Source organism: Schistocerca piceifrons, chromosome 2, assembly GCF_021461385.2.
Source record: "Schistocerca piceifrons isolate TAMUIC-IGC-003096 chromosome 2, iqSchPice1.1, whole genome shotgun sequence".
Lineage (NCBI taxonomy): Eukaryota > Metazoa > Arthropoda > Insecta > Orthoptera > Acrididae > Schistocerca > Schistocerca piceifrons.
Window position 1 is genome coordinate 1,066,927,548 of NC_060139.1, and position 17,282 is coordinate 1,066,944,829.

The 17,282-nt window shown below is 38.6% G+C and overlaps 1 protein-coding gene across 1 annotated transcript in view; it reads left to right on the forward strand.

Moving 5' to 3' along the window:
• Positions 1–17,282, forward strand: part of LOC124776578 (F-box-like/WD repeat-containing protein TBL1XR1) — a 168,323-nt gene that overhangs the window by 138,304 nt on the left and 12,737 nt on the right. Inside the window, exon 9 of the mRNA XM_047251625.1 lies at positions 15,693–15,858. Within this exon, the coding sequence (XP_047107581.1) occupies positions 15,693–15,858 (166 nt within the window). The remainder of the gene's footprint in view (positions 1–15,692; positions 15,859–17,282) is intronic.

The window sequence follows — 17,282 nt, forward strand, 5'->3', positions numbered from 1 at the left end:
TCTGCTCACAAACATCACCTATCGCATCCAAGGCAAGACTACTTGTGAAACCAGTCATGTGATCTAAAAGCTAAGCTGCAACTACTGTGCTCTATTCTGTGTGGGCATGACAACCAACAAGCTGCCTGCCTGCGTGAATGGCCACCGACAAATTGTAGCCAAGAAACAAATAGACCACCCTGTTGCTAAGCACACTGCCAAACACACATCCTTCATTTCAGTGGCTGTGCCATATGGACCCTTCCCGCTATCACCAGCTTTTCTGAATTGCACAGGTGGGAACTTTTCCTGCAGTATATCCTTACGTTCCCGAGACCCTCCTGGCCTCAACCTTCGTTAGTCATTGTCCTCTCCCATCCAGCCCCTTCTCTGTTTCCATTCCAGCACTACACAGCTCTCATTCCTCAATCACATCCAGTCTTTTTAGTTCTCTCCTTTTCAGCTATCACTGTCCGCCTCCTCCTTACCCACCATCCAGTTGCCACTCTCATCATGCACTGGTTCGGCTACTAGTAGTGTGGCCTCAGTTGCCTGAGACTGCAGTCTTGTGTGTGAGTTGCGTTTGCATGAGTGTATATGTGTGTGTTTGTCATCTATTTTTGATGAAGGCCTTGCTGGCAGAAAGCTATATTTGTGACATTCTTTTTGTTATGCCTGTCTGCGACTCAGCATCTCTGATATGTATGGTGAGTAGCAACTTTCCTTTTCACAATATTGTTACATTCCATCCTGGATTTTCCATTGTTTGATTATTCCTTTCTCAGCTAAATGAATTTAAAGATATCAGAATGTAATAAAAAACAGGACATTTTGTACATTGTTTCAGCTAAAAGTTTTATATTTTCTGATGAGAAGGCAGTTCAAATCAGTTCTGTTTGGTAGAATATTCTACCCATTCTCTTCAGCAGTGGCCAGTCATGTAGAGTGATTAGTGGATGATGGAACTCACATGAAAAAGTCGTATTGGCTGCAGCAAAGCAGTACAAAATATGGCTGTTATCCACATTATTCGGGATAAGATATACACAACAAGAATAATGTAGGATGTACTACAATCCGTTCATCATAAGAATAAACCTGATGAAACTAAACACAAATGTGATGATTGGTTAGAAGCTGTAGTGCAGGAACACTGGTCTTGTTACACTCTTGGAAGTAGGTCCTACTTACGTAAGAGGCATCTAAGTTATGTTAAATGAAACTTTAAGATATTCAAATGTATTAACAGCCATCAGCTTTTTTCTTAATCACACTTTAGCTACAGTGTTTTTATTTCAAAAATCGTGTACAATCATAGCCTCTGCGTGGTTGTAATCTGATTTTCATGCTGTTAATGCGCAGTATGAAAATGGCTGAGGCTTCTTTCTGTTCCGTAGTGAGACGCACGCATGGAGCATGGTTAAAAAGTGCCGAGAAATAGGCTGTTCTTAATGTATTTCATAAGTTTATGGAAATATTCGGTTTTGAAGTTTTCCGAGCGTTGTATACAATGCAGTTGATGAATTATTCATATTGAAAATGTAGTGTAGTCATTAGCATAATGGAATGTAAGCCAACTGCGGTTCTTTCGTGTATGGGTTCAAATCTCCCTGGTGTCACTTTTTATTTCTCATTCAATTTGAAATGCCTACGTCTTGTAATTATAAAATTCATTGCAATTTTTTATGAATAATGCACGTTTTCTTGTTTCTAATTACGTATTGGATACTAAATTCTTGTTTCCATTTCAGATGTTGTTGTTGTGGTCTTCAGTCCAGAGACTGGTTTGATGCAGCTCTCCATTCTACTCTATCCTGTGCAAGGTTCTTCATCTCCCAGTACCTACTGCAACCTGCATCCTTCTGAATTTGTTTAGTGTATTAATCTCTTGGTCTCCCTCTGCGATTTTTACCCTCCACGCTGCCCTCCAATACTAAATTGGTGATCCATTGATGATTCAGAATATGCCCTACCAACTGATCCATTTGATCTAATCTTCAGCATTCTTCTGTAGCCACCACATTTCAAAAGCTTCTATTCTCTTCTTGTCTAAACTATTTATTGTCCATGTGTCACTTCCATACATGGCTACTCTCCATACAAATACTTTCAGAAATAACTTCGACACTTACCTCTATACTCGATGTTAACAAATTTCTCTTCTTCAGAAATGCTTTCCTTCCATTGCCAGTCTACATTTTATATCCTCTCTACTTCGACAATCATCAGTTATTTTGCTCCCCAAATAGCAATACTCATTTACTACTGTAAGTGTCTCATCTCCTAATCTAATTCCCACAACATCACCCAATTTAATTTGACTACATTCCATTATCCTCGTTTTGTCACCAGTGATCCTCAAAGTTTTTATTTCTTCTCCGTGGATTTTAATTCCTACTCCAAATTGTTCTTTTGTTTCCTTTACTGCTTGCTCAATATACAGATTGAATAACATTGGGGAGGGGCTAAAACCCTGTCTCACTTCCTTCCCAACCACTGCTTCCCTTTCATGTCCCTCATGTCCATTTCAGATACAAATTCTTAATCATCGACGTTTTATGAAATTTTGCTCATGAAAGTTGTTTAAACATAACAATTAATTCTTTAAGGCAAAAATGGGAAACCAAATCCTCTTCTGTGCCCACCGTTTTATACTGCAGAGGTAGATAAGTATCGTAGAAACATGAAAAACAATCATTTTCACAGCATCGAGCACATCGTACAAATGCTGCATTTTTACATTTGCTACTTTACCATTACAATATGAACCCAGCAGAACTGACTTGGAGCCAAGCTACGGGATTTGACCCGAGAAGTAACAAGACTGTTAAGCTGCCACACATGCTGGAACTAACGCACACAGCTTTTTCACACATCACTGGCGAATGCTGGTGGGATATAGAACAGCTCGTCATAAAAAAAGAAAAAATGCTGTGCCTGATTGGCTTCATGGATTCTGTTGTTGATAGGCTTGTTATCAATGTAGCAGGTAACACTTCCAGAACTGAAATGTATTTCACAGATTCGGATAAGAAAGGAGCTAAGAGATTACCAGATGACTGATTTGTAAGTAATACCTTTGGTGGCTTCAGTATTTAACTACACGATGAAATCTTTCAATTTTCTCTTGAGCTACACACAGCTTATGCAGAAAATTTACTGTGTGGTTAAGTCAGGCATTTTCATCATCGCTGTTTTTAATTACAGTAGCACGTTAGATAAAAATGATAACGTGTTGCAGTTTTCGTCTAGTCATCTAAGGAGCATATTGTGGGATATTCTAAGTGTATTATTTCATTCTGCTTAAAAATTAAATGTCATTCAAAGCTGTATAGCTCCTTTGCTCATCTCTTTTTACATGTGAACTGCAGCTGGCCACATCACTGCAGGCTAGCTGTACCAGCTGACCAGCCAGTGCTGTCCAAGTTAAATGTGCCAGTAAAGCTGTTGTCCCGTATTATCGCCAAGTCGATGTGCACGTAATGCACAGCACAAAACGTACCCTTATTATCGTACTTGATAGTATTCGAGACAGCTTGGCTGCAGTCCCACGTGAAATGGAAATCCAATGAGGTTCCAGCAAATGCAGGTTTATTCTTATGATGAACGGATTATAGTTGGAATCACTAAGTATTTTTCATACTTCGGTCAATCGCAGGGATACGATTTGTGCAGCAAAGGTTGATGACTAGAATGATGTAAAGATGGTTCAGATTATTTTGTGGATAGTATTAAACAAAAACATCCAAACTATGTAAATAGGATGGTTTTCCTACGAACCACATTAAAACCGATTAAAATGTATTAAGGAACTGTTCTTGGCATATACTGTCTCACGCACTGATAATGGAGTAAATTGGAGATTGGAATATACTGTTGCACATGGTGCTTATAACACTATACCAACAGAACAAATAGTCCTGTCGCTGGAAAAGCCATGTACAACACTAATATATAGGGAATTGCGCATGTAGTGTACACGTCATAAACATTCCTACTGTCCACAATTTTCATATAAAGTTACACCTTTTACAGGATTTGAATATGATGTATGACTAATGGCTATGGAAATCAGACTATTAGTTCTTTTCCTAAGAATTTTCTGGTTGTTAGAAAGAAACCCAGTAAAAATGGAATAATACTGAATGTAGGACCTTTCTGTACAAAGTTCAAGTTCATTAAGTGGTTTGTCTATGGTTGCCACTCTGTCTAGACAAGGAAATTGTTAAGTTTCAGAAAAGCAGAAGAAGTAAATTTGGCCTACTTTCCTGCCATTACCTATCAAAACTTCACAAATAAATATAACTTTTCAGGTGTGGTTCTGAGAAAGAAACAGGAATCTTTTAGTTACAAATTAAATACTTAAATATTCTAATAGCATAATACACACATTTAAATTTATTAAGATACTTTGTTTATGCCTTTGTCTTAAGAAATGATCTGTAAAAGCCAAAGGTAGGGTGTGGTCACTCTATATTGTCATTCAGTAATTTTATAGAACCCTACTCCATCGGCACTGAGCCACATAAGCACTTTTTTGTAAGAATTTGTAACTTACTGATTTCATTTATAACTGAAAGAATTTTATCTTTACTTTACTCAAAACTTATGCATGACAAGTTTGTATTTTCCATCAGTCTACTGACTGGTTTGATGTGGCCTGCCACGAGTTCCTTTCCTGTGCTAACCTCTTCATCTCAGAGTAGCCCTTGCAACCTATGTCCTCAATTATTTGCTTGATGTATTCCAATCTCTTGTCTTCCTCTACAGTTAGCATGTTAGTCTATATTGCTGACATTTTGTCCATGTCATTGCATGTCTCACATCCTTACATGTGCTTCCTCAACCTCCCCTTTTCATACATGGTTTGTAAGTTGAGCATTGTAAACAGAAGTCTCGCATGCCATTTAAAGACAGTATGATTAATCCTTGTGTTGTGAGGTGAGGAAATATAGTGTGCAATCATGTTTCACTCTGAGATGGAATCTCTGTCATAGTTTTCCACAGTTTTCAGTAGTTACCATCTTACTGGCTGAACCTGATCCTTTCACTGCTGTACATAGGTGCGTTGGAGATAATTTTGTGATGTCACAAGTGAGGGTGTAAATGTGAAAATGTTGTCTTTTGTTTGTAGATATCTGTAACATCACTTTTTGGAAATAAGTTTTCTGCTGTCGTTAACCTGAGTTCATCATTTTTGGCACCATCTCAAGCTGAGTAATCTAGACATATGTAGTTCAGTTGATCACCCTTCACTGCTATAGCAGACCCCTAACTTAGTCTAATTCAAGAAGAAAGCAAAAGTATGTGCACACATTAAGGCTTGGTCACAACAGTACGAAGTGTAGGAAGAGCAGTGTTCCACACCACCATTAGTCTGGCAGCAGCGACTAATAATATTCTGTTTATTTTCGACAGTTGGTGAGCAAAAGTGGGACTGACTATACAATTGCTATCTAGCAGTGGGGACTAACTGAAGAGGAAGGAAGAGCTGTGCTTGTAAAATATATTGATGTGTTTAGGAGGACTCAGCTGTAGCATGTTGCTAGTAGTGTCTGCGTAGAATAAAGTGGCCAGTAGATGCATGGTCAGCAGGACACATGGGGGAGCGGTAGCGGTGGGGCTTAAGGGCGGGTGCTGCAGGGAAAATGCTGATTGCTGGAGGGGAAGTGTCATTTTAAACTGAATCCTATGCTCACATTTTTTTGTAAGTATTAAGTGGAGCCCCTCCATGCCCATAATTTCATGGTGACCATTCAGAAAGATCTGTCACATCTGCTTGGGTAAGTATCTGAAAAGAATTCCACTGAAAATGTAACAAAAGCAGTGATCTATTTCACCTGATTTGTTAACTGTGTATAACTTTCAGAGGAGTGTAGTGAGTGGCGAATTTTTTGTAAAACGTACACATTTCTCTTGTTACCATTTTAAAATTTGTTGCTTCTGCGAAATCATAGTGGAGTTTAGCAGTGTCACCTCACTAACATGTTGTACCAAGCGAGGTGGCGCAGTGGTAGCACACTGGACTCGCATTCGGGAGTACGACGGTTCAATCCTGTCTCCAGCCATCCTGATTTAGGTTTTCCGTGATTTCCCTAAATCGTTTCAGGCAAATGCCGGGATGGTTCCTTTGAAAGGGCACGGCCGATTTCCTTCCCAATCCTTCCCTAACCCGAGCTTGCGCTCCGTCTCTAATGACCTTGTTGTCGACGGGACGTTAAACACTAACGTAACCTAACCTAACTAACTAACATGTTGTGCAAATCCAAATGTGAGAGAATTACTTTTATTTAGTGAGGGAAAGTAGGCTCAGTAGCTTATGAAAAAGCACATCCTCAGAACGAAAATAAAGGTTTAATGTCTACACTTATGTTGTTCCAAAATCCCTAGCATTTCTTGTTTCACCAGCTATTGATGGTCCTGTAAAATTACATTCTTTGATCGGAAAAGTCAGTAGAAAAAAAAGTCAGAAGAAAAAGTTAGTGAAATAACACAGTGGATAATGAAGTTTTGCATAGTAACCACGCGGCAAAAGACTCTTCTCTTTGCATGATATAAATTGCCAAAAATCTCATTTCGATATCTCAAACCTTTCATGAAACATGAGGAATGTTGTGGATATTTCACTCTGGCTTTATTGCTGGTGTGCATGGTCACAAATGAGTGTGATACATCAGATCAATTTTCTTGAGATTGGTGACAGATAGAGATCTCCAGCCAAGTCTAAAGAAAAACTCAATATGTTAGTTATTTCATAAGCAGCAACATATTATGTAATATAAGTCAAATGCAAAATCATAGCGACCCCTACTTTTCATTGCAAACTTTTTTGAATTTTGCAGTGTTTGTCTTTCATGAGAATATCACTGTAGCTATGAACATTAATGAAATGATCGGCACGTCATCGTGAAGGACACGTATAAAGCTATAAGTAACACAAAAATGAATTTTTTTTACCAAATGGTTTCTGTAAAATCATTTGAAAGGGCAGGGCATGCACCTCAATTCTGTCATCACCGACCAGCCGAAAGGGGGCAAACAATGTGGCCCTCCCCTCACGAACAAATCAATGAACTCGTCCAATGCTTCGGACAGAAATTGGTTACTGCGCATTGCACACCATTTCCTGTGGTGACTCTTAATAGAGGTAACAAGACATGTTACACAAATAACTGTGTGTCAGATTATTGTGTGTGTGTGTGTTGCATGTTCATATCTCAAGAGTATGGAGGAATTCTGCAAAAGCATGCACAGTTATGAGAGTTACAGCACAACTCTGGGCAAGCAGTAAAGGAATTCTTGGAATCAAGAGGCTGCCAGAGAGTGGTGTGCTACTTAGGAAGCAGAGCCCAGCACTGTTTGGATGCACCAGATAGTTGTTCTAGCAGGAGATGAAAATGTAACTTTCCAGTGTGCAATAGAAATGTTTATTTTTGAAAAAATGAGCTTGCATGAAATAGATAAAAGCAGATGCTACAGAAACTGTTGTTCACACCAAGCACTGTGAGACTTTTTCACTATAGATGAGACAGCAATGCAGTCCATTCTACCAAAAGGTAGCTTGTACGCTTAAGTGATACAGACAGCCATACTGTAGGGAGCAACCACAACAGAGGCACTTATCCCTGTAGACATCAGTCAAACCTGTGATTCCCAATGAATGACAATAGTCTTTTCAATAGTTGCAGGGTCAGCAGTCTGCATGATTGACTGAAACATTCCCTTAACATTAGCTAACACCCTGCTGTGTTGGTACTGACAGCATGGGGAAACCAGAGCTATTATTTTTCCCAAGAACATAAAACTCTACTGTGTGGTTTATTGATGGGTAAAATATATTGGCACTTATTTGGTATCTGGGCAGGGATTACTCAAGTGGATACCGTCATCAGGAGGGACAAAACTAGCACTCTTGAGTGTCAAGAGTGTAGAATGTTTGATTCTTTAATCTTATAGAGTGGCTAGGGAATTTACAAATTTAAATGGATGGGTCGAAGTTACATATAATGACAGTGCATTGGTGGCAGGAAGAGGAGACATGAGTACAGGCTTGTAAATACAAAATCAGACAAGGGTTATATGGGAGAACATCTAATAATGAGTGAGAAAATAGGGGTGCAGGTGGGCTACTATGAACAGCACGTTGAATGTAATATCATAGCCAAGATAGCCAAGAAGCCAACACCCAGCACAGTAGCACAAGTTTATATGCCAACTAGGTCCACAGATGTGGAAGAGACTGAGAGAATGTGTGGATAAAATAAAAGGAATTATTCAGATAAAGACCTGAGGCACATTGGAAGATTTCAGATTGATTGTAAACTATCTGATCAAAACCATCCATACACCTATTAGACATTAATATGATAGGGGGGGGGGGGGGGGGTTCCACACTGCACATTTACGACGGCTTGAACTCTGCTGAGGACACTTTCAGTGAGGTATCTGAATGTCTGTGAAGGCTTTCCAGTCCATTCTTCTTCAAGAGTTGAAACCGAAGAAGGTACTGATGTTGGATGCCTAAGACTAAAATAAATTTAGATTTTTAACCCACTCCAAAGGTGTTCCATTCGGTTCAGGTCGAGACTCCTCCAGGCATGCCAACCCATTTCAGAAATGTTACTGTCCACAAACCATTGCCCCCATATATGCTGCTTTTTGACAGTGTGTAGTATGTTGCTGATACAATAAATCATCGTGTCTAAAACTGTTCTTGTACTGTAAGCAGTGCACAATACCGTAAAATGTGTTCAGTCTTCCACATTTAGCTTTTTCTTGAGTTCAGCAAGGGGTCCACACCCTACCCACAAAAAACACCTCTATACGCCAACACTACCTCCTCCGTACTTCATTGTTGGCATTACATGTTATGACAGGTAACATTCTCAAGGCATTTGCCAAACCCAAACTCTTCCTCTGGATTACCTCAGGATATAGGATGAGTCGTCACTCCAAATCACTCATTTTCTATCATCCACTGTCCGGTGGGATCACTCTTCATGCTGTCCCATGTGTTACTTCGCATTGACTACAAAAATATGTGGCTGTGAGTAGCTGCTCGACCGTTATTTCTCATTGTGTTCAACCCTGTATCCACAGTCATTGTGCTAGCTGATCTGGTTGTAGCGCATTGGAAGCCACAAGTGATTCTTTCTCCATATTTCGTGCAATTTTTTATGGTCACCTTCCTGAAAGCACAACGGTCCGTGTCCATCAGTAAATGAGATCTGCCTGGGTAAGGTTTAGCTATCGTTGTTCCTTCTTGTTTTCACTTCAGTGTCACACCACCAAAAAACGATACCTGAGCAGTTCTGGAAAGGTTCAAGTGTCTTTTGACATGCAATAGGTCCCGTATATTTTGACATGCCGTCAAATTATAAGGTTGACGCCAAAGGAAAGAAAGACATAGGTGTTCTTACATCGGGGGGTGAAAAACACCATGTCCGTCATGCTTGCTTGAACAGCAGATGGACATAAATTATCCCCATTCACAGTTTTCAAGCGAAAGACTTGACTGAAATCGTGTTTCCAAAAACTGTAATTGTGCGAGCAAACGTAACTGGTTGGTTTTCGGAGGACATGGTGCTGGAATGGATTAGGCGTGTGTGGAATCGTCGTCCCGGCGCACTGCTTGGTTTACGCAAGTAATCTCTGGTTTGCGGCGTACGCAGGCCATACAACACCTGCAGTAAAACGAGAATTAGTGGAAAGGAAAACGGACTTGGCAGTAATTCCAGGTGGGATGACGTCAATTCTGCGACCACTTGATGTCTGTTTGAATAAACCATTTAAGAACATGCTTAAATGCATGTACACAGACTGGCTTTTGAAAAGCGACAGACAACTGACACCAACAGGACGTGTAAAATGCTCAAGTTTGTCACAAATGTGCCAATGGATTTATGATGCATGGAAGTGTGTTTCAAATCAGATTGTGCAACAAGCATTTAAAAAAATGCTCGATATGCAATGCACTAGATGGTACGGAGGACGGTGCTCTGCATTAAGAAATGAGCAACAAAGAATCGAGTGATACTGATTCAGAATCATGACTGATATTTTAAACATTACTTATAAGATGTATTACAAACCTAATGAAATTTTGTTGTAAATTTCAGCATTTAATTTCTAATTTATTTTCATTCTTATTTTACAAGTGTTGCTACTCTGCATTGCACAGTATAGAAATGTGTGGAGAGCTGCATCAAACCAGTCTGGACTGAGGACAACAACAACAACACACACTGCATTTGAAGACATCACTAAAAATCTACTACGAAAATCTACGACTGGCAAGACTGTTTGGAATGTATGTCAATATGGCCAACTCTACATTCTGAATTTTTTCCTACCTGTGGCAAGAGATGGTTGCTAATAGGAACTTTTATGAATCGTGAATCACATGCAGTTTTCTCTTCACCATAAGAATGATACGAATGTAAACATTATGCCATGTATTCTTTCGTGTTTGTTGCTATCTGATTTAAATCCCGTCTGCCTAATAAACTACGAAACTAGAGTGAGACAACAGCAAACGCGGAAGAATATACATATCATGTCATGTTTATATTTGTATTATTCTTATGCTGATTAGTAATACTGTCAGAAATTAAGCACGGTAACTAACTAGATTTTTAAATCTAAGATGACTCTAATTTCTGTGCAAAATGTAACGTACTAAAGAGGCGTCTGTAAAGATTTTCAAACTGAGAAAAATTTTCGCTAAACTCTCGCTCAGAACATCTATCATACGCAGTATATTATTTGGTTCTTGTTGATTATTATCAAAGGAAGCATCAGTGTAAGTAACAACAAATAGCAGTCTCTTGCCATTCACTAATGAGACAATTCCTCTCTTTTTTTTATTGTAAGCGGCGGTAGCGCACACAAAAGCAAGCCGTGCCGCGAGCAGCGACAGGTCGTAAACACTCATTATCAGAATGCGACAAACAATGCATGACACAGTACAATAATGCATTTTCATCTTAGGGTGACGTAAACACCTATAACAAAGAGAACAGCACTTACCAGATCAAAGCAAAATAAACAATCAATTCAAACCAGACGAAGCACGTGAAAAAGGAAGGGTGCCCGTGTAAATACGGACGGAGCGCCCGACGCATAGCAGTGGCTACCTCGTAAAGCTTAACTGCTAAGTTATGACTCGAACCATACTACTGTAGCTGTTATCTTCATCCATTCGACCTAAATTGTGTCTCATGTTACAATGGACCAACTTTGTTTCGATTTGGAGGTGCGGTCTAAAACTTTTCTCTCCCCTTGAATTTCGAGTCTCAAAATTTCAGGTGCGGCTTAGATCGGCTTAGATTCGGGAAATTTTTTTTTTCCTTAATTTCAAGTCTCATTTTTCTGGTGCGGCTTAGATTCGAGTAAATACGGTAGTCTAGTAGGCACTTCTGATTAATCTGATCTCTCCATGATAGACATCATCAGTAGTTGATCTTTCTGATCCATACAGCATGCTGGGGTTACACAAAAATTAGAAATGCCCAAAGGCTGCTTTCCGACACTTAAGACAAATTACACTGGTAAGCCAAAACATTATGACCACCTACCTAATTGCCGACATGTCCACCTTTGGCATGGATAACAGCAGCAGCAGATCGTGGCATGGGATCAATGAGGCCTTGGTAGGTCATTTGAGGGAGTTGGCAACACATCTGCACACACAAGTCATGTAATTCCTGTAAATTCTGGGGAGGGGCGGTGATGAACTCTGACACCAGGTTGAGTCATATCCCAGACGTGTTTGAGGTTCAAATCTGGCAAGTTGGAGGGCCAGCATATCAATTGAAACTTGCCACTGTGTTCCTCAAACCACTCCATCACACTCCTTGACAGGGCACATAATTTTGTTCAAAAATGCCACTGCCATCAGGAAACATGATCATTGCGAAGGGGTGTATGTAGTCTGCAACCTGTGTAATACTTCTTGGCCGTCATGGTGCCTTGCACGAACTCCACTGACTCATAAATGCCCATGTGAATGTTCCCTATGCCATAGTGGAGCCACTGCCAGCTTGTCTCCGTCCCGCAGTATCGGTGTCAGAGCTGCTCCCCTGAAAGAGGACGGATTTGCGTCGTCCTGTCAACATGATGATGCAGGTGTCGGGATTCATCGAACCATGCAACATTCTGCCTCTGTGCCAACGTCCAGTGCTGATGGTCATGTGTCCACGTCAGTTGTAGGTGCTGATGTTGTGGTGTTAACATTGGCACACACATGGGTCATCATTTGCGGAGGCCCATCATTAGGAGTGTTCGGTGCTCTGTGTGTTCAGACACACTGGTATATTCTGCCCAGAGTTAAAGTCTGATGTTAGTTCTGCCACGGATCACTGCTGTTTTTGTTTTACCAGTTTGCCCAGCCTGCGATATCCAACATCTGTAATGGCTGGTGGCCACCCAACCCAACAACATATGGATGTGGTTTCACCTTGGTTTTGCTACATGTTAAAGACACTCATTACAGCACTCCCTGAACACCAGACAAGTCGTGCAGTTCCCGAGATGCTTATGCCAAATGTCCGGGCCATCACAATCTGCCCTCAGTCAAACTCGGATAGATCGCGCGCATTCCCCATTCTACATATGAACAGCATGCTCACTGATACTATATGCACCATGTAAGCATCTGACTAGCAGTCATTCTTCACCAGGTGACGCTGCTATTGCATGGATGGGTTTATATTGACAATAGGTCAAAGGTCATAATGTTCTGGATGATCAGTGTACCTTGAGGATGTTTAGCACCTTGGCAGACCTCTGCTCCATATCCCTTATGTGTGATTTTGTGAATGAGGCCCAGAGCACTTACTGAATTTTATTTGCAACTTAGATGAATAAAAATAAAAATAATATTCATGTATTTAACAAACTTGTACCCATACAAATAAAAATAATATTCATGTATTTAACAAACTTGTACCCCCTGCTCCATATCCCTTATGTGTGATTGCTGTGAATGAGCCCCAGAACACTTATTGAAGCTTATTTGCAACTTAGATGAAGACAAATGAAAATAATATTTATGTATTTATCAAACTTGCAGAAGTGATGTTCAATGCATTGAACAAAGAATATAGCACACTTAGGTAGCCTCATCTATGGTGACCAGTTCTGTGAAAACCTAATACTTCACAGAAGTAGGACAGTTAACTGAGCTGCCTTACTCCTGGGTTTTTGATTCGTTGTGTAACAATGGTCTCCACTGTAATGTCCTTAAGGACTCACTTTTTTATCATAACATTACCTTGTTGTTTAAAGTCCTGTAACAAAAAATATTTATTTTATTTATTTATTTATTTATTGTTCCTTAGATCCAGTTAGTGAGTCAATCACAAGGATACGGAACGTGTCAAATTGTACAGGTTTCAATTTAAACTTACAATAAATACAAAGGGCAATTCAATGCCAAATTGTACATAGTTTAAGTAAGACATACTATAAATACAGTAATAGATACAACGTCAGCTAGATAACATAACAACCATTTAACAGAAATAAGGAGTTTCAAATAAAGGTTAAAGATACAAGCACAAAGTTAAATCAGATATTATGCCTACAAGAGTAAATACAGGTACAGCTAATTTGTTGTTACAAAAAGTGTGCTAATGCTCAATGCACGATAAAATCAATTGAACTACTTCTAGACACAATTAGCGATGGTATACATTTTCTTTCAGATATTCATCCACAGTATAAAAAGATTTCTCTGTCAGGTAATCTTTGAGAACTTGTTTAAATTTTGGCAGTTCTGAATGAACACATTTGATATGTAGTGGTAGAGCATTGAACAGCTTAATGCTGGACTAGTAAACTCCTTTTTGTACCAGAGTGAGACGTTTCATTTTGAAATGTAGATTGTTTTTGTTTCTGGTGTTATAGCCATGGAATTTACTGTTGTCTTGGTAGATAGAATAATTTTTGCACACAAAGGTCAGCAAGGAAAAAATATACTGTGAGGCAGTTGTTAGGATACCTATCTTCCGAAACAAGTGCCTGCAAGAGTGTCTTTGATGGACCCCACACATTATTCTGATTGCTTTTTTTTTGGATGGTGAAAACTTTTTTTGCAAGTGGTTGGTTCCCCCAGAATATGATAGCATATGACATCAATGAGTGGAAGTAGCCAAAGTAGGCAACCTTAATGGTGTCAACTTCAGCCACTGAAGAAATTACCTGTAATGCAAATGTTGCCGAGCTAAGTTTTTTACATAGATGAAGAATGTGAACTGACCAATTACATTTACTGTCTATGTAAGCACCCAGGAATTTTGTATCTTCAACTTTCTGTATTTGTTGATCTCTACATTTTATATTAATTTCATGGAGATTATTTTGTGATGTATGGAACCTCATATAATGAGTTTTATCTGCATTGAGTGAGAGACCATTTGAGGAGAACCAATTTAAGATGTCATTAAAAACAGTATTTGTAGTTTGTTCAAGATCATGATCAATCAAATCGTCAATTAGAATTGTTGTATCATCGGCAAACAGGGTAAATTTGCTGTTTGTCTCAGAACAAAGAGGAAGGTCATTAATAAATATGAGGAAAAGCAGTGAGCCCAAAACAGAGCCTGAATAGTATCATATGCATTTGGTGTCAGTGTGGCTTCATTGCCACATGACACAGCAGGCATGGGAAGTGTCAGCTGACACTTGTACACAACAATGTTGAATGATGTTAAAGCAACGAGTAAAATGAAATAGAGTAAACTTGTGTTGAGATCTTCCATAACTCCATGATTTCAAGAAAAATAAGAACAATTCATTAACGAAAATTCGCTGGTACCAGATACAAAGGCAGCAAGTAACCAACTTCTGAAAAACAGAAATTCAGTTTGTTATGTAAACAATCAAAACTTTGAACCATCAGCAGCTTTCAAAGTTGCAGAGTAAATCTCTTTAAATTCTTACCACTAGTGAAAAATTTGTTCAGTTTGTTCCAATAGAAAGCACTTAGACAGAAAAAGGAATTACCTGGTTATAAATGTGTGTGTTTTTAATATTTATAGTTCCAAAATCTGTCGGTGTGTTTCAGAAATACGTGTTAAACTTATCAGTGTGTTTTACAAAGCGAAAATTTTAGATATTTTTGTGTGCACCAAAGACTAGCATCTGAAAAATGTGTACATAGCCATCAGTAGAATTTGAAAGGTAAGTAGATTTCTAAACTGATAAGATTGAATGAAGTCTGTGTGGTACAAGAAACTTCTGTAAACATATGGCACCAGTAGTGGTGATGTGTGCAAAAAAAGATAAATATTATTATTGTTGTCATTATAATTGTTATTATTTATTATTATTATTATTATTATTATTATTATTATATCATCATCAAATAAAAAAACTGGTTTGTTATATGCCTCACCTCAAGGCACTCCTTCCCCATGTTTTTCTTTTTGAATTATATTCTTCCCTTATTTTCTTTGTTCTAACAAATTAACATGCAGAGATACTTTTGTGTTGTCTACATAACTTCTTGTTAAATAATTTCTTAATAAAGGACAGCCTGCTCTCCCACCTCGCATCACCACATATTTATTTCAATGTGGATGTTGTCCCACCTCCCATCCCCACATATTTATTTCAATGTGGATTGCATGGCCATCGCACACACCTATTATTTATAGTTATTTTGTGAATCACATTATAATAGCCACAATTAATTTATTATTCTTTTCCAGTGCTTCATTTGATTCGACTGTGAGACTCTGGGATGTAGAAAGAGGTGCTTGCATACATACTCTTACAAAACACACAGAACCTGTTTACAGTGTGGCTTTCTCACCTGATGGTAAATTTTTAGCATCTGGAAGTTTTGACAAATGTGTACACATCTGGTCAACTCAGGTAAACAAAAACTTTATTTATTATTATGTATAATGAAAATTCTGTTATTTCACTCTGTATCTGAGAATGCAGGCATTGGCTTGGAAGAAGGTTGAAGATTCAAAATCCATACAATGTTAACTGCAGGAAATTTCCTCTTTTTTTTTTTTTTGTCAGTGCACTGGCTCATCATCAAAATTTATTTTCTTGTTCTCATACCACAAAAATACTGTGACTTCTGAATTGTTTATAACAGAGATCTTGTTTTTTAAAATCATTTTAATGTTAATTACAAAACAAGAACTCATTTTAATCACACAAGAATGTGAAACTTCAGATGTAGGTACATTTTATAGTACATTTCAGTACTTTTTTATCACCCAAACATTTTCATTTTCGAGATCGTAGTCTTGCTCCAGTCAGTTAGAAAACAAATGTGTGCCTCAGTCAACCTGAGAGTTAATCAGATACACATCTTTTTGTTTAGAACTACTGCACAGTTCTGCAATTTGGAAGAACTTCCTACACTGTAAACATAAAATTGTATTGGATGTCATATCAAACACCTCCCAGCCATGTAATTTCCAAACGTTTTTTATTTGCCTACTGTTCAGGGACCCGAAGATGGCATAGTAAATTGCCGAAACTGGTACCCTAATAAAATAAGTTTGGAAATTAGATGGCTGAAAGGTGTCTGATTTGACATCCTGTAGCGAACAGCCGAGTCCTGCAACCATCTCTGAAAAGATGGACTTAGAGAGACTTGAAATTGTATTATTTTAATCAAAACTATGAACCAAATAACAATAACACAATAATTCCGTTTTGCTTAACAGCTTGGTGCAGATCTTTGTTGAAAGCCACTTCAGCACCTTGCGTGTCGCTAACCTACCCCATCAATGGTGACCTAAAATTTTACGTGGAATTGGAACCATGTGTTGATCCTGGCAAATCCTTATATCATTCAGAGGTGAGGGCTGGGTTAAAAGTGACTGAAATATTCCAAGATCTGATTCTATTCCATGACCTTTCAGTTCCCAGGCACTTGCCTTACTGTTAGACCACCAGCCCTATTCTTTCAGATATTATATAAACAGTGTGGTGTTGTTGCTCATGTAATATGGATGATTGTTAGTTATACATAATAGCAATTTGATGGTGCGCTTCCCAAGGGGATCTTCTGGGCTCTAACACCAAAGCTGTGTCTGTGCTTTTAAATCTGGAACATGTTATTTCTTCTGCAGTATATTTTGAAAGTAAACATTGTGCACTAAGTGATGTCTAACATGAATTAATTTGCCCGTACTTCATGTACATAAACAGCTTGTACAAATCAAAGATGTCACTACTTTGCAATTTAGTAACTGCTTTCTCCCCTGTGTTGTTATTACTATATATTTTACTATTTTTCTGTAAATGTTGCGCATGACCAGGGCAGCTTGTTG